The sequence below is a fragment of the Uloborus diversus genome, unplaced genomic scaffold (genome assembly GCF_026930045.1).
Source record: "Uloborus diversus isolate 005 unplaced genomic scaffold, Udiv.v.3.1 scaffold_14, whole genome shotgun sequence".
NCBI classification, from domain to species: Eukaryota; Metazoa; Arthropoda; class Arachnida; order Araneae; family Uloboridae; genus Uloborus; species Uloborus diversus.
The window spans coordinates 1124804-1147209 of NW_026558098.1; the positions used below are offsets into that span (position 1 = coordinate 1124804).

The window sequence follows — 22406 nt, forward strand, 5'->3', positions numbered from 1 at the left end:
TATAATTTGGCTGACACTTGGCGATAGATCGCCAGTCTTTTGGTCGCCAAGTTTTGTCGCCAACTTGGTGACAAATTCGGCGATTTTTTAAAAAAAATCTGGTTTTAGATTGGCCACTGTTGGTGATATTTAGAGAGTCAACTGTTGAATCACATTAAAACTGCCAATAATGGGAAAATGACATTAAATTGGAGTAAAAGGAAGTCATGTGATGCACACATCAGCTCGTTTTTTAACGAAGCTAAATGTAAAAATCCAGTATGCGGTACTCTTGTTGAACCTAACTCATCTAATTTCTTGAGAACTATGAAGCTTTGAAGTTTATTTCTTGCTGCATATTTGTTTATCTCTAGTTGCTGAGATATAAGCAAAAGCAAGCCTCAGATTTTTTTCGTGACAGCCTGACCAAGTATAATAAAAGTGCTTAAAAAGGATAAAAGTTTTGAAATCGTGTAGGAAAAAGGTCAAAATGTAAACAAAGGGGAGTTTTTCAAAAAAATTTTTTCCAAATCCAATTTTTTCTTTCATTTACAAATTACAACACTAGAAATATATTAATTAATTGCTTAACTTTTGAGTTAATTTCTTACATTAATAAAGCATGGAGAGTGGTACTTTGTAATGAACAAGCTGATTCAAACTCAAGTAAGCACAACATTCATATCAGAGAGTGATTACAAAATGCAAGCAAAATGATATCAGAGGCGGGGGCAATTTTTTTAGGAAGTTGACGAAGGCTATTTTAGGCTTATCTTCAGTGAAAAAGGCGGGGGGAGGGGGGGGGGGGCGCATCTGATGTTCTCCTGCGTAAATGTATTGGAATAGGGAAGTTTTCGAATTTTCAATTTTATTTTTATATGATAGAGTAACATGTATAAACAGCATAGGTGAAAAAAATTTTGCGATACGATAAGTAGTTTTTTTTAAATTAATTTTTAAAGTTCAAGCGCTTGTGACGTCAAAAGGCATAGGAAGTGACGTCCTCCCCTCTTCCGATAGGGGAGAAACTGAAGGACGTGCATTCGACTTCGAAGACAATACGTAAAAGGATTATCTCCTCGCGTTTCTGGAACATTAAACCTCTCATCCTCTCGGAAATATTCGAATATCATCATTGATGTTACTTGAGGAAGATTATTTAGATTGTGCTTTAACGAATCCGGCCTCCATAGTGTGTTCAAAAGGATGATTGAATTTCTAAAAAACGAATCGAAAACAAGGGATCTTCGGCGGAAGGCTGCCCATTCGCGCCCCGTGACGTTTCAGAAGCGCGCACTTTTGCGCGTGGATTTTTAAAAATTCATTAGAAATCAACCACGGTGTTTTAAAATTCGGCCATGGTGAATTTTTTAGTTTTGAGGGTCAATTAACAATATCCAATAGCCAAAATAGGAACATTTAATAGGTTGCAACTTCCCTATTATCTGCCCTTGTGTCCAGGGATAATCGAGCACCCCCACCGCCATTAAGCGAATTCTGTTGGTTAGGCCATTTATTGAGGAAGGCTAAAATTCACAGATATTTTAAGTAGAAAAAAGTCATTCAAGGTTGCATGTGATTTTCAGCAGTTTTCCCCAGCTTCCGAATAAATTGCGGCAGAAGCTTATATTTAAATTTACTCTTTCGTTTGATGAGAATAAGCTTTTGCATACAGAGCTATTCCTGTATTTATGAATTTCGGGGGAAAAACCCTTTTAACTCATCCCGCAAAAAGTATACCTATTTTCTGAAATATAACCATTTAATATTAACCCTTCAAGCGGCCGTGACGTAAAATTCCTTCACCCAGCGATGTATCGAAGAGCGGCCGTGTCGAAAAATTTCGCCATGAATATTCTTCCATAGAATTTTACGCCACAGCCGTTCTCGAAGCAGAATATTCAAGGCCAAATTTTTCGACACGGCCGCTTTTCAATACATCGCTGGGTGAAGGAATTTTACGTCACGGCCGCTTGAAGGGTTTTAAAGCCAATTCACATTCTTTAGAAAAAAAAAGCTTAAAAAATACGCAAGTTATTCTTTTCAATATCCTTTAATGCTCAGCATGGCAATCGTCGTCGATCTGTATTACGTCATGGCCACGTAATTTAACTGCATCTATTCAACGTTTCATTTGTGTGCTTTTTAATTCGAGGAGAAAGCATTTTTTTTGTGCTATTTTAATGGAATAAAGTGCGCAGTTTTCCGCATTATGTTTGTTTTACATACATAAAAAGATTCTAGATACTCTGATTGTTAATCTGACAGCTAAAAAAGATTTGCCGATAGGGACCAAACCCCCTAGTTCAAGGGCGCCCATACAGGGGGGCTCGAGCCCCCCCCCCTTGAAATTAGAAGTTCCTTCCTATAAGTACTTTTTCCTTTGCAAACATGTAAAAACATTTCTCCAGCCATTAATAAATAAGTTATTGGTTTCCACGGGGGAAATATATTTGAGCCCCCCTTCAACTTTGGGGCACCCATGCCCTAGTTTACTTCTGCTGGCACCTTTCCCTAAATCTACCGTAATTCTGAAATGCATCTTTGTTAAAAGATTCCTCACACAAAACGCGATGTGTACCAGTCAGTGAGAGAGACGGGTGCACGACCAATAAATTTAATTTAGATAGAAAAGATTGCAGAAAGAAAATTAGAACATTCCGATCAGAAAATGCACTGAACGCCAAAAATATACCAACGAAAATCATGAGGGAAAACAAAACAAGTGGCTGTTGCCCCCCCTCCTCAAATGCAAAATTCTAAAACCAACTTCGGCATTAGTTCTGGAAACTCCACCCACTTGAGAGTGACGTCACATTGCTGTAGCCAATGAGAGAAGATGCTTGTTGCAGAATTTAGTCAGTTGTTTTTTTTAATTTGAAATTCGTTTTCGCATGTACTTTCAGCGAAAAATCAGATGTCAGAAAGTTTATTTACCGTTCTTTTTAAAAGATATATATGGTACAAAACGGAAATATAGGATTACTTCTACCCCTGTGTAATGCATCTTTGTTAAAAGGTTCCCCATATAGAACGCGATGTAATTTTTTTTTCGTTTGATGAAAATAGGCTTTTGCACAGATAGTGATTTTTGTATTTATGAATTTTGGAAAAAAAAAAACCCTTTAACTCATCCCGCAAAAAGTATAAAGACCTCTTTCCTGAAATTTAACCATTTAATAGTAAAGCCAATCATTTTTTAGAAAGGAAATTTTAAAAATACGCAAGTTTTTTTTTTTTTTTTCAATTTCCTGTAATGCAGAGCACGGCACTTCAGCTTCGTCAATCTTCGATCTTTATTACGTCATGGCCACGTAATTTAATTGCAGCTATTCAACGTTTCATTTATGTGCCTTTAATTCGAGGAGAAAGTTTTTTTGTGCTACTTAAATAAAGTGCTCTGTTCTTCGCATTATGTTTGTTTTATGTACAGTCAAGCCCGCTTATTAGAATATCGTTTTAAAAAACATCCCGCTTAATGTAATACATTTTCAATCCACCAAACCAATGTATTATTTAGATCCCGGGAAAATCCCGCTTATTAGAATATTTTTTCGTGGCAAAATGGCTATTCCATTAGTCGGGTTCGACTGCACATAGAAAACGACTTTAGACGCTCTGAAAAAAGATTACCGAATAGTGAACAAACCCCTTAGTTTACTTTTGCTGAACCTTTCCCTGAATCCACCGTAGTTGCATTCTGTTATGCATCTTTGTTAAAAGGTTCCTCACGTAAAACGCGATGTGTACCGAGTGAGTGAGAGAGAGAGAGACGGATGCACGACCAATAAATTTATTTAAGATACATAAAGCAACGGCAAAGAGGACAATAATGAAAAAAACAGAGATAGGGGGGGTGGCGGCTTTTTCCTCCGGAACTCCTTGCGGTGACACATGTGGGCGAGCAGCCAGGGGCTGAGAGACAGCAGTATGACGCGGGTGCTCGCCTTACGACGGCCATTGTCCATCCGCGCGCCCACGGATAGTTATTTCTTCTTCTGCGCCTTCTCCGCGGCCTTGGTCACCTTGCCCCCGGAGGCCTCCTTGGGCTTGACGGCCTTGATGACGCCCACGGCCACCGTCTGACGCATGTCCCGGACGGCGAAGCGCCCCAGAGGGGGGAAGTCGGTGAAGGTCTCCACGCACATGGGCTTGCTGGGGTTCAGGTCCACGATGGCGGCGTCGCCGGACTTGATGAACTTGGGGTTGTCTGGGGGAGAGAGAGAAAACACACGTGAGCACACTCCCTGCGAACTACAGATACGATTGAAAAAACGCCACCGTTAAAAACTTGCAATCCAATCACATACTTGCCAACCTTCGAAGGAAAAAAAACAGGAGATTTTACTAGAGGTATATTGGTGATTCACCATCGACATATCCTCGCTACAGAATTATTTAATTATGCTTTTAAATAACATGAACGCTAAATTTAAAGTGAAATGGGGATTTTTTGCAGATGTGAGCAAATGGGTAGCAGCAAGAAAAATATACTGCAAAGGAAAAACTAAATAAGGAGTGAACTTGCTTAAAGTTTCGTACATCCTCCAGTCTCTACCAGGAAAGTAGCTACAAAAAAGGAAATCAATATGTAATGAAAATAAAATGTAAAATAAGTAGGTATAGGGTAGCACATGTTAAAATAACTTCAAACTTTCTGAAAAATTAAACGATTTTCAAGATGCAAAAGGACAAACCTGCTGCCATTTTGGGCAAAGCACGTGCTTTGTTGAACATGCCATGTGCAAAGCTTCTAAAAAATCAATCTTTACTAAACAAGTTATTAATTGGAAAATATTCTTATTCCCTGACATTGGTAGACTAGAAAAGGGCGCCATCTATTCAAGTGAAACTTTTTGATGATTGACTGAAAAAAAAAAAAAAAAGGGGGAGTCTCCCATTAAAAACAGTAGAGTTGGCAAGTATGCAATCAGAAAGAGGACAACAGTTACCAAAACCATTCCCTTTGAAAGAGAAAAACTTTCGACTTCTGAGCTGGCTTTCATATGATTGTTTTCTAAATCATGCACCCACTAGAGCTACTAGAAGCATCTCTTGCCCTAAAACAGAGGAGAGGCTCTCCGGCCATTTGTACAGGTGATCTCCAACCGTTTAAGTCCCTGAAACATCCAATTAGAATGAGGATAACTTTCCACTAGTGGAAAAGAAAAACTTGGACCTTTTTGCAGGAGGGGGAAATCCCCTTGTTTGCCCTGTATGAGTATGCGTCATTAAAAATGAAACATTTGTATGATAAAATTAATATCCTGATAATTTCATTATAGAAAAGAGTAAAAATAAAATAGAATAAATTAAATAAGGGAAATACAGTATAGTATTCCTTAAAACGGAAATAACAGCATGGTGATCTGATTACTTATATTTAATTGTCTGAAGAAAAAAAAGCAGTTACAATGAATACTGACGACTCATCTCATACTCCCTAAATCAGCAAGAAATGCAGGATGCATCAGAAAACATGCAATACGTCTTGCTTTTATGACAAATTTTAAATTTACATAAACAAAAAGACAAGAAAAAAAAATGAGCAAAGTAATTTTTTTTTAATTTTGAAAGATATTTGGGTGTGATTTTTTAGGGGATAGTTTTTTTAAAGGGAAATTTGAGCTCTGTATTTTCAGGTTTTCCCGAGGCAAAGCAGGGACTCGAACTAATTCTCAAAAAGCATTAGGTCATTGGTATCCTAGTCTTAGGAATCTAGTTCTTACTAAATTCTGCAGCTTCTGCTATTTCTACAATCAGTATTGTAAACAGAGATAAAACAAACAATTTAACTTGTAGTTCCAGTTTCAATCAATATGTCACTATATGTACATTTAAAAAGCATCATCAGGTCAGCTAAGTGCTTTATGACAAAAGCTGTTTGTGGGATTACAAAATAATGGTTAATGTGTAACCATAACGAAATGTAATCCAACCATTTATGTATGCAGGTTTAAACGCCAAGGAGAGAAAAATTCCACACCATGGAGCTGGACTGCAATAATATCAACTTTGGAAACCAAGAAAACTTCAAGAAGTATTTTAATTCACCAAGTGCAGAATTATTACAACATAAAGCAACTATTTTTTAAATGTATTGTGGCCTACCAAATAAAAGTGAATAACTCTGTTGAATTCACTTGAAATGTTACATCCTTCCTCTTGATCTTTGCGCAAAGCTTAAAAAAACTATTTTGCAATTGATTGAAGCCAATAATGTAATGTACATGTAATATACGGAGGTCCGACTGCGCATAAAAAGGGAACTGATAGTTGAGATTGCAAAAACTTATAACCATAAGAATGCAATTCAACAATTTATGTATGCATGTGTAAATGCCTCCGAGAGAAAAATCCACCCCATGGAGCTGGATTGCATTAACTTTTGGGATAGCGAAAAATTCAATAAAAATGGAAAAATTTGAATGCATCACTTCAGCTAATGCTTTTAACAGAATAACCATCAGTCAATTGACTGAAGTAGTCTAACAGGGTCGCCACGCCACAGGGAAACCTGAAGAAACAGGGAAAACACAGGAAATTCAAAAATCAACAAACAGGGAAAATCCAGGGAATTTCGAACATTTCCTCAAAAACCTGGAAAAGAAAGGGAATTTTTTTTTCCGTCTTAAATTAAAGTTACAAAAATTAAATAAATAGTAAGAATTATAATGAGAATATTAATAAAGTAAAAATAAAAAATGGTAATTTTGCTTGAAAGTCTTGTTTAAAGTAAATATTAAAATATTTATCATAAAAATAGAATCTTGATTTTCATGATAATTTAGAGTGTATGAAATGAGTCGTCAATAATCGTTATGGGTCACTTATACACTTTTAGGTTTATTATGAATTCGTATTTATTTTCCTTTATTTATTTAAAAATTTGTGTTTTGTTTTTTTACCCTGTGATGAAATTATCAAGATATTAATGTTCTTTTCCAAATAATCGGTGCTCGCTCGTTTGTAACGTTTTCTTTTCATACAGGGAAAACACAGGGAATGTTTTTTCCAAAATTGAGTGGCAACCCTGTCTAAGGGGCATAAAACAAGCATGCTGAGTCCTTGTAGTTGAGATTGCAAAACACGGCTAATTTCTAACCATGAGGAATGCAATGCAACAATTAATGTATGCAGGTTTAAACGCCAAGGAGAGAAAAATCTACACCATGGAGCTGGACTGCAATAATAACAACTTTTCCAACTTCGAGAATTCTAAACATAAAATTGACATAACTCATTCACTCAAACATTGCAAAATTCATTGTTGCATCCAGCGTCCCACAAAATTTTTCTTAATTCTTACTTGCCGACCTCCGTAGGAAATAAACCGGAGATTCTACTATAGGTATGTATATAGCCAAATAATAAGGAGTGAATTTGCTTAAACTTTCGTACATTCGCCAGTCTACCAAAAAAGTAGCTACAAAAATTTCTAAAATCCAAAAGAAAAATCAATATATGGTGAAAATACAATATAAAATTAGTAGGTATAGGATAGCTCATGTTAAAATAACTTCAAACATTAAAAATAATTGAAATAATTTCAAGATGCAAAAGGATTGAAATCTGCTGCCATTTTCGGCAAAGCATGTGCTTCGTCGAACATGCAATGCGGAAAGCTTCCAAAAAATTAATTTCTACTAAATGAGTTATTAATTGGAAAAATTTTTATTCCTTGACATTGGAAAGTGACTAGAAAAGGAATCCATCTATTGAGAAGAAAGTGAAACTTTTTGTTGATTGACTGAAAAAACTGCAAAAAAACGGGAAATTGGAAGACTGAAGCAAAAAACTGGAATCTCCCGTTAAAAACAGTAGAGTTGGCAAGTACGTTAATTGGACAAGAAAAATATCCAAACCTAGCAACAATTGACAAAAATCAATTCTGCTACTGAATCCATTGAACAAGCGAGAAATTTTAATGACATTTATCGTTAGGACTGCAATATAATTGTCTATCATCAACCAAAATGAAGGCAGTCCCATCCTTTTTGTATGCAGGTTTTGAACGCCAAGGAAGACATTTTATCATGCCTTGGAGCTGGACTGCAATATTACCATGATCGGGTCATGTCAAACAATAACAGCTAACTCCCTAAATGTAATTGCAATATTTTTTTTGGCTTGTATAAAATTAAAGATCACTGAAACTCCCCTCCTCCCCAAACACAAATATATTAAACAAAAGTTACAAGTGAATTGAGTCATGACAGAAATTTTGCATTTTCTTTGACGTCAGCAGTCTCGGAATCAAATTTCAAATACAAGGGGGGGGGGGAGGTAAATAAAAGAATTTATAGAAAAAAAAAGAACTTGAAAATGGTACTTTGGTAAAGTTAGGTACAACGTAATCACTCCTATCAGATTGGCGATAGAAAAACATCTGTAAGGCCATGTAGTATAGAAAAATAAGGAGTTTGTAAGGAGATAATAGCAAAAGTCAGGAGATTTAAGGGGCCCTTATTTTATTTTCTTAAAAAGCAGGAAATATAAGGAGTTTGTAAGGAGCGTACGAACCCTGTAGACTAGTAAGGGGCGCCTTCTATTAAGACTGAAACTTTTTGACGATTGAAAAAAAAAAAAGGGAGTCTCTCGTTAAAAACAGAGTTGACAAGAATGCTGATGCAACCAAAATCAAAAAAATGTGTAACTACCTTCTAGTTTCTTGCCGGTACGCCTGTCGCACTTCTCCTTGATCTCACGGAACTTGCAGGCGATGTGGGCGGTGTGGCAGTCGAGCACAGGGGTATATCCGTTGGAGATTTGTCCCGGGTGGTTGAGCACGATCACCTGGGCGGTGAACTCTTCGGTGCTCTTGGGGGGAGTGTCCTTGCTGTCCCCACACACGTAGCCTCGGCGCAGCTCCTGAGACGAAATGAAATTATTTCGTTACACAACAGACCTCGACAGCAAGACAATGACAAACTGAATTGTTGCTTTTAGTTTAATTTATTTAACCCAATCCTCCTAGTCAAACATAAGCATGGGTGCCACTCTAAAAATTTGCCAGGACTGAAAAGCGCGTGGCTCCATTTCGCGACACCAAAATGTTAGCGCTTGTTTGTTTGATGTTTTAGACATACAGTGAAACCTGTGTAAGTTGACCACTTGCGGTGCAGTACTTTACTTAGACAGGTGGTCAACTTATAAAGGGGGTAATGTTTTTTTTTTTTTTTTTTGTCATTTCTTGCACCATGTATTCATTTTTTGACTAATTGACACTTATTCTTTCTGTTCAACTCACTTTCATTGTTTAGCATTACTTTGAAACAATTTAAAATGTTACTTAAATATTTTTTAGAGATTATTTTCCCAGAATGACAATGTTTTCATGCAAATTTACAATTTCAGTAAATTGATCAAAAAAAAGTCTTATTGTTTATGAAAAGTTACTCATTTGATATTAACAGTTCCTAAAAATTCATAGCTATTCAAAAATTACAAATTTTTCGCTTTATTTTTTTTCTCATATACATTATATAACCCCACGATGATCTACTCAAACTCAAAAGGAGGCTTAGTTATGCTGCTGTTTCATTTAGTTGGTAAAATGCTGGTCTGACATCAAAAATATTCTTGGAAAGCTATAAAATAATAATAATAATAATAAATTAATTTGCTAAATAAAATTTTAAAAAATAAACCAAGTGGTCAACTTACAAAGGTTTTTTTACAATACTCCAAACCAAATTTGGTGTTCATTAGTGGTCAAGATAGAGAAGTGGTCAAGTTACAGAGGTTTTCCTTCATTATATAAGATAGGACTCATTCCGTTCCAGACAAATGCGGACAACATAGACAGGTGGTCAACTTTACAGGTTTTACTGTATATATATATAATGCTAATTTTTGATGTTGTAACTATACAGTAAAACCAAATTGTGTAAGATAAATTAAAAATTAAAACCTAAATAAAAAAATAACATATCATTGTCTAAGAGTTTTAGGAGGTAAAAGTAGAAAAAGAAAATAATAATAAAATACAATAAAAAAACTTACTATTTACTACTGCAGAAAAAAAAGCTTCAGATTTTATAGCTCATGTTACATAAATAGTTCACATTTCATACAAAAAAATAGTAATTAAAAAAAATCAGGTATGAGATTCTTGGCTATGAGATGCATTGTGATAAAAACTTTAATAAAATTTTCCACATTAAGATAAGAATGGCTGAAATCAACAGATCGAGTGACTTATTTTTTGGGGAAAAAAAACCAGCTTATCTTTTTAACTTTAGCCGATGAGCCAGTTTTTTGTCTTCAGAATAAGACCTCTTTTGAGAGTGAGAGATAAGTAAAGATTTGTTTCATCTATAAAAATCATTTTGAACGTGGAAAAAAAAAAAAAAAAAAATCCAATGGCCAGAATCACTGAAAAGACTGAATTCCGTCCGTTGGACAGAAGTGTGGCAACTATGATCATAAGTAAATTTAAAGCATTTTAAGTGAACTCCCGTGTTGCCAGATGGTCAAATCCAGATTTCCCCTATTCCTTTCCAATTTTCCCCCAAAAAGAGATGTTTTCTACAAAAATTCCCCAAATTCAAAAATTATTTTCCCACTAGTACTTTCAGAAAATGAATCTATTCCTAATATTTTTGTCTCTTGAAAATTGTTTTCTCCAAATAACCAAATTTTCTTATAAAATTCCCCAAATTTTTTTTCCCTTCCCATTTTTGCTTTTTTCTTTTTTGTCTTCTTTATCAATATCTTTCTTTACCTGTACTAATAATAAAGCTGAATGTCGCTTTGCCTGGATATCTGTCTGTCAGGATCTCTGTGACGATAAAAACAATGTAACTACTTCTTGACAAAAATCTAAATAAGAAAAAAAATCTTTTTTCCTTGAGATTTCCCCCCCCCCCCCGACTCTCCCAAGAAAAAATTTTTTTTCCCAAAAAATTCTCCTCAAAACCCATTTCCCCAGAGAGCACTAGATTTCCCAAAATGGGGAAATATCCCCCAATCTGGCAACACTGGTGAACATTTGTGCAGAAATTTTCCTTCAGAAACAAGAGCCTATTTAGATTTTTAATTACAGTATAACTCCGATTTAACCATTGTCAAGGGACTGGAGAAATTTGTCAAATCAAGGATATTGTATCGAAATCTGCTTTCCCACTCATAGATAATGATGGCTCAGTGGTTGAATTTTTACCTACCTTGCCAACGACCCAGGTTCAACCCCGGTATTTTCTCGAGTGTCTCATTAATTTCTATATCTTTCAGAGCCTGGAAAGTTCCAGCACTTTCTGAAATTGTATATAAGCAGATTTCATTCATGATTCTGAATAAAGATCGAGACTAACAAGTGTTCCCTTTATTTGACTTTAACATTGCCTTCCTGAGCTTCATCTGCGCACCAATACTGTTCAATAGAGGAGCGAGCCAACTTGAAATACAGTCATGAAATTAAGGAATTTCCTACATTGGGCATTATTAAATCAAAGTCATACCGTAAATGATGGTAAATAGATCAAAAGCAGTACATTCCCTACCATTAAATGCCATTTATTAGAACGTTTACACCTTGACATCCATTATACACAAATGTAAGAAAGCGCCCGAGCTTTCGTCTTCAGGCAAAGGACATGTCCTCATATCATTCAGAAGAGGGAGCCTTTTTTTCATCACAAGAGAAAGCCCACACCAATTTCTGGTATTCAATAGTTGTTACAAAAAAGTATGAGAGCTATACATATCAGCCAAAGGACATGTCCTCATATCATTCAGAAGAGGGAGCCTTTTTTTTCATCACAAGAGAAAGCCCACACCATTCAATAGTTGTTACAAAAAAGTACGAGAGCTATACATATCAGCCAAAGGACATGTCCTCATATCATTCAGAAGAGGGAGCCTTTTTTTTCATCACAAGAGAAAGCCCACACCAATTTCTGGTATTCAATAGTTGTTACAAAAAAGTACGAGAGCTATACATATCAGCCAAAGGACATGTCCTCATATCATTCAGAAGAGGGAGCCTTTTTTTCATCACGAGAGAAAGCCCACACCATTCAATTTCTGGCATTCAATAGTTGTTACAAAAAAGTATGAGAGCTATACATATCAGCCAAAGGACATGTCCTCATATCATTCAGAAGAGGGAGCCTTTTTTGTCATCACGAGAGAAAGCCCACACCATTTAATTTCTGGTATTCAACAGCTGTTACAAAAAAGTATGAGAGCCCTACATATCAGTCAAAAGCAGTCCTCATGTCATTCAGAAGAGGGAGCCTTTGTTTTCATCACCCAAGAAAGCTCCCAAACAAACAAAAATACAGTAACAAAGCTGCATAAAAAATAGGAGTACTTAAAGGGGACCCCCCCCCCCAAACTGGTATGATTGATTTTGCATCGTTCTCCTATTCAGTCAAAATGACCTTTGCAGAAAAGAGCAAACTATCAGTCAAAAAGACAGTCCTCATATCATTCAGAAGAGGGAGCCTTTGTTTTCATCACTTGAGACAGCTCTTGAATACCTTTATTATTTTTTTGCATCCTTAAATAGCAACTTGAACAAAAATATACATTCTGGAAAGGATTTAGATTAGACCACAGTTCTAAGGCGGTCCGAAATTGGAATACATTCTAAACTATCTGAAGATTGGCAAGACTTCCATTACAGTCGAACCTCCATATATCGAACTTCCACATATCGAAATCCCAGCAAATTTCTTTGTTCATCACATAGAAAAATTGTTTCTATATATCGAAAAAAAATTGAGACATTCGAAGATTTTTTTCCATTTCAGACTGTTTGTCTCATGAAAAATGAAAATTAGGGGAGAAAATTATGTTCACTAAAGGTTGCTAAGAAACTCGTAAGGAATCTGGGTTTGAGGGGTGTGTAGATAGGTCGTTGTTCTGTTCTGGAGTTCTTAAATTCCCTCAAGTTTATTTCAAATTTAAGTTGTAACCAGTAACAATCAGTTTCAAGTTATCCCTTTTGTCTGTTGGCACAAAAATGCAACTTCTGTTATTTTTTTATTTTTCAACTTTCATTTAATCCGATGCTCATATAAATTAGGCTTTATACACGAAAATTTGCTTTAATTTTAGTGTTTTACGAGATTTGTACGATAAAATAAGATCGTTTCTATGTTATCGAAATTTCTATATATCGAATTTTTTCCCGCCAATTTGCTACTTCGATATAAGGAGGTCCGACTGTATTATTAAACAAGTGCAATTTTTCAGATAGGAGCGAAAGACAATTATATGTTTATCAGCACAATATATCAGCTGAACTATAAGTTCATCACTAAAATTGCACATACGAACAAGAGTAAACTGATCTACCATACGAGGTCATTACTTTGTTTATAATGATACACTACATTCAACTAAAGTAAGAACTCTAGTAGTAGTAGGAACAAGGTAGAAGACTTATTATCACCAGGAGTTTAGAATGAAGATTCTTCAAAAAGTATGTCTTTGAGTTCTCTATCAAAACTCCACCACTTCAACTGATAATATGTCAGAAAGGGCTTAAGTCCAAAGGGACTCCATTGAACTTACGCCCTTTATGATTTACAGTCGGACCTATACATATCCAACTTCCGCATATCGAAATTTTCTATAGATCGAAAAAAATTTCGAGACATTCGTAAATTTTTTTTTCCCACTTTAGACTGACTGTTTGTCTCATGAAAAATGAAGGTTAGCAGAGAAAATTATGTTCACTAAAGATTGCTATGAAACTCATATGGAACCTGGGGCTGAGAGGTGTGTAGATAGGTCGTTGATCCGTTCTGGAGTTCTTAAATTCCGCCAAGTTCATGTCAAATCTTATTACCAGTAACGCTGTAAAATCAGTTTCAAGTTATCTCTTTTGTCTGTTGATTATCATTTTTAGTCTTTTAACTTCAGTAAAAATCATTCAGGTTAAGTAGATTGCGGTTTTTTCTTTTTCTCTCGAACACATTGTCAAAAAAAAAAAAAAAAAAAAAAAAAAAAACCCTAATGTTGCGGATCAAGTTGAATTGACAAAAAATGAAGCTGTGTGAAGACGCAAAAGTGTAATTTCTGTTAATTTCTTAATTCTTAACTTTTTAATCTTATGCTCGTATATATTGCTCGTATATATTAGAAATTGGGTTTCATACATGAAAATTAGCTTTAATTTTAATGTTTTAGGAGATTTTTATGATAAAAACAGATTGCTTCTATATATCTAATTTTTTTCCGGCATGCTACTTTGATATATGGAGGTCCGACTGTATTTAATTTAAATGTTAGACATGGGGGGAGGGGGGAAGCAATTTTTCAGATAGGAGCGAAAGACAATTATATGTTTATCAGCACAATATATCAGCTGAACTATAAGTTCATCACTAAAATTGCACATACGAACAAGAGTAAACTGATCTACCATACGAGATCATTACTTTGTTTATAATGATACACTACATTTAACTAAAGTATCAAAAACTTCAACTGATAATATTTCAGAAAGGGCGTCCCATAGGACGTCCATTGGAGTCCTATGGGACTCCATTGGACTTGTGCCTTTTCTGAATTAATCAATTCAACTCTCAGACATGGGGGGGGGGGGGGGGGGGGGGGCAATTTTTCAGATAAGAGGGAAAGACATTAAACAGCACAATAAATCAGCTAAATATTTCAAAGGACATTCATTCAATTCATCATAAAAATTGCTTTGCTACACATTGCTTTTTTGAAATGTGTTAAGATATCAATTTCTACATTCCGTTCGAAATTAATTTTTCAACACTTATCCCCAAAATGCAGTAATACTTCATATAAGAAGCAAAAATAAAAGATTGTTTGACTTATTTAGTGCAAAATTGTAACATTACAGATTTGCGTGGAGTAGTCCTATCTTATTGCACCTCTACTAACAGAACAGTCTTACACAAAACTGCCTTTTTTGGAGAGCTAACCCATTTTTTTACTAAACTAATTAACCCATAATGTAACACTGTTAGTTCTGTAAAATTTTCATTCAATATTAATAATATACTGAAGTTCCTTACACAAAATATATACAAACATGATACAAAAAATATATAAACTCTTTTATGCAATGTTTTTCTTTATAAATTTCAGGGCAAATGGTACGTGTGGGGTAAGAGGAATGTTTGACTTATTTAGTGCAAAAAATGTAACATTACAGATTTGCGTGGAGTAGTCCTATCATTTTGCACCTCCACTAACAGAACAGTCTTACGCAAAACTGTCTTTTTTTGTGTGCTAACAAAAAGATCTTCAAATTGAAAAAAATCGAGGCAATTTTTACTTATTCTGCTCAAAAAACAATACATTGAACCCAAAAGCAGACTCTTGAAACAAATGCAATTTTTCAGATAGGAGCGAAAGACAAATGAATCAGCACAAAAATCAGCTGAACTATTATTTCATCACAAAAACTGCATGCGTTTCAAAATGCAGCTATACTTTATATTACATACCAGACGCAAATATAAAAGATGTTGTTTGGCTTATATAGTGCAAAATTGTAACATTACAGATTTGCGTGGAGTAGCCCGATTATTTCGCCCCTCCCTCTGAAGAACAATCTTACACAAAACTGCCTTTTAGGGTGTGCAAATAAAATAAGCTTCCTAATTGAGAAAAGATAACAGTAGTCTACATAACATCAGAACAATGTCGACATCAATGAAATCAGAAACACGGACCAACGTGTATTTATTCATCATGTGTTACATATTTTAAACAAATTTTGGTTAGAAATTGTCGTCCAACAACTTATTGTCGGCTACGGAAATAGAGCTAAGCTCAGAATCCTATATTCTAATCAAGAGATTCATACGAACGAGACATGATTCATCACTGCAGTGCTCTGTTCTTGAAATAGTGCAGTTAATACTCTATTTTTTGGTTGAAAAAGACAGCCCAAATGGTTGTATCAGCAATACATGGACACCAACGAAGTCAGAAACATGAACCAATAGTGCATATATTAATAATGTGCTACACACTTTAAATTAAATGCTAGTTAAGTCATAATGAAAAACTATTACTTTAGCTTCAGATATGATATATGTTCTAACATGCAAGATTCAGACATATGCTTGCCAAATAATCATCGAAAGCCAAAAATGCCGTAATATTCGAGGAACAAATGAAGAGGCCCCCGAGTTGGGCATTCTATTTCAAAGATTCATGCGAACGAAACAGATAGTATTCATCGTTGTCTTGAAAAAGATAGTTCAAGTGAATAACATCAGCAATGCACAGACATCAATGAAGTCAGAAACACGGACCAATTGTGTATTCATTCATCATATGTTTCAACATTTCAATAAGACGGCACTTGGAAAGGGCTACTTAGAGTGAAATTAGCAATTCCTCCAAAGAGACGTAAAAGGGCAATCAATTTAAGAAATTCAACGAATGTTGCATTGCAAATGCCAATTTCATCATGCAAAAACTAGAAGGATTTATCAGATCCATCAAATAAGTATGCGAAAGAAAAGCTCAGAATCTTACGTTCTAATCAACAAACATTCATACGAACGAGACAGAATTCATCATCGCATTCATTACGTTCACACTAGAGCTAATTTAAACAAATTTGTACACATCACAACTAACGAAGCCTTAAAATTATTCTCAAATAAACAGAGTTAATATAATTTAAGCTACTCTGTGTCTAAGACAATTCATCTGAAATTAAATAAATCCAGAAGTGAAAAAATTCTCCGGTGCATCTGATCAGTTTCATCAAAGACCATCCTCATTTTACAATCATACCTAATTTGCCAGTAAAGTAGGCATGAAAAACTATTACTTTAGCCTCAGATATGATATATGTTCTAACATTCAAGATTCAGACATATGCTTGTCGAAACGATCATCAAAAGTCAAAAAATGCCGTAATATTAAAGGAACAAATAAGAGGCTCCAAAAAATATAGTCCAAGTAAATAACATCAGCAATGCACAGACATCAAGGAAGTCAGAAACACGGACCAATCGTGTATTCATTCATCACGTGTTACAACATTTCAGTAAAACGGCACTTGGGAAGGGCTACTTACAGAGTGAAATTAACAATCTGAGCGCGTTCTTCAAATAAAAAAGATGTAAGAGGGCAATTAATTGAAGACTAGAATTAAAACTAGAGAAGGATTTGGAGAATTCATTGGAGTTAACAAGATATACAAGAATAGCATTTGCAAATGGATGAACTTAAGAGTCTGCGAATAATTATATCACAAATGTCACTGGATTGGCTCTAGTGATCATCAGAAAGTCCACGAGAAATTTTTAGGTACATCTTTCATTTTTGCTTCAGATCTAAATCTTTTCTAACATACAAAATTCAGACATATGCTTGTCAAGATAATCATCATAAGTCAAAAATGCCGTAATATTAGAGGAATAAATCAAGAGGCTCCGAGTTCAACATTCTAATTCAGACTCAAGCGAAGAAGGCCGCATCCATTATCGTAGTCTTGAAAAAGCTAGCCTAAGCGAACACCACCAGCAATGCAGACATCAAGGAAGTCAGAAACACGGACCTATCGCTTATTCATTCATCACCCATTACAACATTTCAATCAGATGGCACTTAGGAAGAGCTAATTTTAGAATCTATTAGGGCAATTGGTTGAAGAAATTTTAACGAACGTACTGTTTCAAAAGACATACAAAAACTGGAGAAGGATTTAAAGTATTTAATTCATAAATTGGAATTAAGATTCAAAAGAACAGCATTTGCAATTGGATGAACTTTGAGTCAGCAAATAATTATATCACAAATGTCATTGGATTGGCTCTAGTGATCATCAGAAAGTCCACGAGAAATGTTTATTTACATCAACCATCATTGCTTCAGATCTCGATCTTTTCTAACATACAAAATTCAGACATATGCTTGTCAAGATGATCATCATAAGTCAAAAATTTAACCCGTAATATTAAATGTGCAGAAGGAAAAGCTCAGAATCTTACGCTCTAATCAACAAACATTCATACGAACGAGACAGAATTCATCATCGCATTCATCATGTTCACACTATAGCTAATTTAAACAAATTTGTACACATCACAATTTACAAAGTCTTAAAATTATCCTCAAATAAACAGAGTTAATATAATTTAAGTTACTCGGTGTCTAAGACAATTCATTTGAAATTAAATAAATCCAGAAATGAAAACATTCTCGGGAGCATCTGATCAGTTTCATCAAAGACCATCCTCATTTTACTATCAGAAGAGGGAGCCTTTGCTTTCATCATCTCAGATGCCACCCCTCATACCTAAAGATGGGTCACTAAAACTAATTAAATAATCCCCCTTCTAAACAGTAAAACCTCAGTAGCCTCAAAGCTCATGGGCAAGTAGGTTTGTATAAGTCTAAAATGAGCATGATATATCATCAAAAAGAGTTAATATGCACAGATTGAATCAAGAAAATCATCTCAAATGAAATCTGAAAATTTGATCAATTCCTTTTTTAAAACAGCATCGCAAAATCTTTTCAGGAAGATTAAATAAATTAGTAACAACATTTGATTGGTCAGAATAAACACTTTCTCTCCGATTGAAATTTATGAGCAGGCGATACAAAATGACTAACAGGCAAGTTCTCCGAATACAAAAATAATGGTTAGTATAAAATGAAGGGGATTTAAGAAGTAAAATGACATAGTAAATTGAAATGAGGGAGTTTTATGGAGGAGGATGCAATTGGATTTCGATGAGTGCAGATTCTGAATCACGATGATGCGAGCAGATTTCCTTCCCAACGGATCAACTCACCTTGACAGAGACGTTCTTGACGTTGAATCCGACGTTATCTCCGGGCACTGCTTCGGTGAGGGCCTCGTGGTGCATTTCCACGGATTTGACCTCCGTGGTCAGGTTGGCGGGAGCGAAGGTCACCACCATTCCGGGCTTCAGGACTCCGGTCTCTACTCTGCCCACGGGCACGGTTCCAATACCTGCGAGGATAGAGACCAGACTCAGTTTCATCTTTACTAATAATAAAGCAGAAAGTCTCTCTGTCCGGAGGATGTCTAGATGTCTGTGACGCGCATAGCGCCTAAACCGTTCGGCCCGATTTTCATGAAATTTGGCACTAAGTTAGTATGTAGCATGGGGGTGTGCACCTCGAAGCGATTTGTCGAAAATTCGATGTGGTTCTTTTTTTATTCCAATTTTGAGAAAAAAACTATCATAAATTACGAAATTATCATAACGTGGAACTGTAACATGGGCACAAGCCAATTGGAAGAAATTTCACCATACATTATTTGTAAATATACAGGCGAACCAAAAGACCCTTAATTTTTCTATTACGGGCGAAGCCGTGTGGGTGCCACTAGTGTCAAATAAAATAGGGTATTTCAGAAATAAAATAAAGGAGTTTTGAAGAAGTAAAATGATGTTTGATCTATTTAACATAATTGACCCCTTTCCAACTTTGTCACATAGTGTCACACTTCACCTTACTCCTCTTGTCACGTCATATTTTTATAAAAATATTGTTAAAATAACTGAGATGTCACTTTTTGTCTCTTCCCCTTGTCACAATTTCCATCAACCTGTCTCCCCCTCAAGGCATGACATCACTTGTGAATGACCTTTTTTACAATATCATAACTGCAACTTACTAAACTATTATTTTTTTAAATACGATCACTGAATATAGTACAACTGCTTATGTACTTTTAAATATTTAAATAACAATTAGACAACCTGACTTTTGTTGCTGAGAGTGTGGTGGAGGGAAAAAACAATAATCATGAAACTTGAAAAAATAGCCGAGCACCATTTAAGCATGTTTTACTTCACTTATCAAATGTATTAGTCATCTAATAAAATTTTCACCTTCAACTTTTACGACTTTGAAAAAAAAAATAAACATCTTGAAATAAAAAAGAAGTTTTGAAGGAGTTTAAAGAAAAATGAAGGAGTATTGGAGGAGTTTTGAAGGAGTGTACGAACCCTGAAATAGGATAACAAATATTGTAAGAAAGTACAGTGAAGCATCGTTTATACGTTTTTAAAATTGGTCCCTGCAAAGTCTAATACACATTAACCTATACCAATCATACGTTTTTTCGTTTGTTCGCTTTTTTCATACAGTCCCTTCAAAAACGCATAAACGGTGCTTCACTGTATTTCATTAACATTTTAAGAGTGTCCTAGTGTGAGGCTTTTCGATAGACGGGCTATCGTCTTATTGTCTGAAAATTATTCCAATGTTAATTCTTATTCAGAGGCTGAAATGGGAAACTAAACCATGGAGTAAAAAGGTGCATGTACCTTTTTCAAACCTCTTGGCTGCATCACTCAATGTCAACTTTTACTTAATATTGAATTCTTAAAATTTTTTTCATAACTTATAGAAATTCTTCCAAACTCAAAAAATCCCCCCTGGAATCTGAAGTAAAGGAGAACATTCCCCCTAGAAATTTAACCCCATTTCAAACCCTGCTATCCTAAGCATTCTCTCTTGGAACATTAAACATCGGGAAAAAAATTTCTGGTGTGTGCTTGAGATTGAGCTGCTTGCAAGAAATGAGAGCACCTCACCCACACATCAAGCATGATTCATTTACTTCCTTTTCGACAACCACGAATACCACAAAGACATCATGGCGCTTTTAAGGAAGAAGCCATTGAACACTTTACTGTTCAGCACAAAGGTATTTATTTATCGTACAATGGACTATGTTACACATCAACAAAGAATTTCAGTAACCAATTTAAAAAATTCAGCAAAACCATCATAGCTTTACTTTTATCTAAAATGAAAAAATAATGGAGAGAAATAACAGCTTCCTCAGGGACAAATCCAGGATTTGCTCACTACCTATTTTTGTGAAAGTTTTTTTTAAAATTACCATTGTGTTCTGGACTTTTTAAAGGCACATTCTACTTTTTGAACTTCAGAACAATTTAAATGGTAGTTAGAAAGCTTAAAATGTCGTCTACTATTATTTCTAACTTTTTTTAGGAGGGGGGGGCGCTAGGAGGCAGGGAAAATACCATCGTTTGCACAATTCAGGAAATTATCATCCCCAAAACTGATGCTACATTGCGTAAATGTAGCATCAGTCAAAAGAATTTCAGTAACCAATTTAAAAAATTCAGCAAAACCATCATTCCAGCATCATAGCTTTACTTTTATCTAAACTGAAAAAATAACGAAGAGAATTAATGGCTGCCATCACTTAAGGCTCTTCTAAACCTCTCCGTAAAATCAGATTCGACGAAAACACGAAATCTGTGGCAACACAAGGGGTGTGTCTGGGAGGGGCTAAATCGATTTTTTTTGCACTGCTAATTGGTCAGATTTCATGATGGACAACGTCAATCATTGAGTTGTTGAAAGGAGAGTCGTAAATCTAAGCTGTCCCCATCAGTACTCTTTGCGGTCGGACGAGGGCAGAGAGCTAAAAGAGGGATTCAGTTCCAAAACATGTCCCCCCCCCCTCCGGCCTTTTCCCACCACGACAACAGATCGGCGTAGCGGAAAAAACTCACGTGTATGAGGGTGAAGAAAAAAGAATCCAATTCTCCTATTCTATTCTACCACCCTTCTTACTTTTACTTGAAAACTTTGGAACCGCAGGACAATTCTCCACATTTACTCTTTGAATCGAATTCTGTATTTGTTTTGCAATTCATAGGCGGCATAATCTTCATTTTTTTAAAAATTTGTTTTATATTTATTCGTTCAGTTCATTCATTTATGTATTTTTCAATACATAATTGAGGGGGAGGGGGGAGCGGAACACTGATGATCTTTATAACTTTCTCTATAAAAGATTGCTTTGCTTTTTACAGAAATTTCTGAAACTATTCTTAAAAAGAAAAGCAATACAATCATGGGAAAATGTCGAAGAATTTCGGCGGATGTCGGTGTGAGCATAAAATAAAAACATTTGGTAGTTGTGTAGTTAGGTTTGCTGATTGCTAGTTTGATGAACGTTACAATTAATAAAAAAGCATAAAGAGTAAATCTTTCGAATATACTCGCGCCCTGTACAAGGATTTTCTGTGCAGTTATAAATTAGAAAATTGTGCTTTTGTTTTGCCTATAAATTTTCTGCGCATCAAAAGAGGAAAGAAAGAATCTGACGAATCTGCATGTTGACACGATAGAAAACAGGAAGAGAAAAAAAAAATGCTGTTGTCTTTTTATTGATCAGAAGGATTACATATTACCAGTGGCGCACAGGAATTTTTTCAGGGGAGGGTCCAAGGTCGAAAGTCTCATTCCATTAGTACGTATTCCATTAATAACATATTGACTTGATTTTATCGATTCCTGAGAACGAAAAACAGTAAAAAAATTAGCTAATGAATAAATAATTAGCATTAATCAAAGGAATAACCAGAAATTAAATAATTTACGCTTTTACTTTTCTCATAATTAAAAAATGAATTCAAAGTTCATAGAATTCATTTTAATCTAATCAC

General features: G+C 35.2%; 1 protein-coding gene and 4 non-coding genes across 5 annotated transcripts in view; all 5 read right to left on the reverse strand.

The window, feature by feature from the left end:
• Window positions 1–3756: 3756 nt before the first annotated feature.
• LOC129232805 (elongation factor 1-alpha) overlaps window positions 3757–22406 on the reverse strand; it is a 52456-nt gene continuing 33806 nt past the window's right edge. Inside the window, exons 6-8 of the mRNA XM_054866906.1 lie at window positions 18735–18916; window positions 8640–8850; window positions 3757–4189 (exon numbers count right to left, since the gene is read on the reverse strand). Of these exons, the coding sequence (XP_054722881.1) occupies window positions 3966–4189; window positions 8640–8850; window positions 18735–18916 (617 nt within the window). The 3' untranslated portion in view covers window positions 3757–3965. The remainder of the gene's footprint in view (window positions 4190–8639; window positions 8851–18734; window positions 18917–22406) is intronic.
• LOC129232943 (small nucleolar RNA snR60/Z15/Z230/Z193/J17) lies at window positions 13171–13256 on the reverse strand. Its single transcript, XR_008581402.1, has one exon. It is a non-coding gene; the product is annotated as a small nucleolar RNA snR60/Z15/Z230/Z193/J17 (small nucleolar RNA).
• LOC129232944 (small nucleolar RNA snR60/Z15/Z230/Z193/J17) lies at window positions 14243–14328 on the reverse strand. Its single transcript, XR_008581403.1, has one exon. It is a non-coding gene; the product is annotated as a small nucleolar RNA snR60/Z15/Z230/Z193/J17 (small nucleolar RNA).
• LOC129232945 (small nucleolar RNA snR60/Z15/Z230/Z193/J17) lies at window positions 15300–15378 on the reverse strand. The gene has a single exon (XR_008581404.1). It is a non-coding gene; the product is annotated as a small nucleolar RNA snR60/Z15/Z230/Z193/J17 (small nucleolar RNA).
• On the reverse strand, window positions 16189–16259 carry LOC129232954 (small nucleolar RNA SNORD18). The gene has a single exon (XR_008581412.1). It is a non-coding gene; the product is annotated as a small nucleolar RNA SNORD18 (small nucleolar RNA).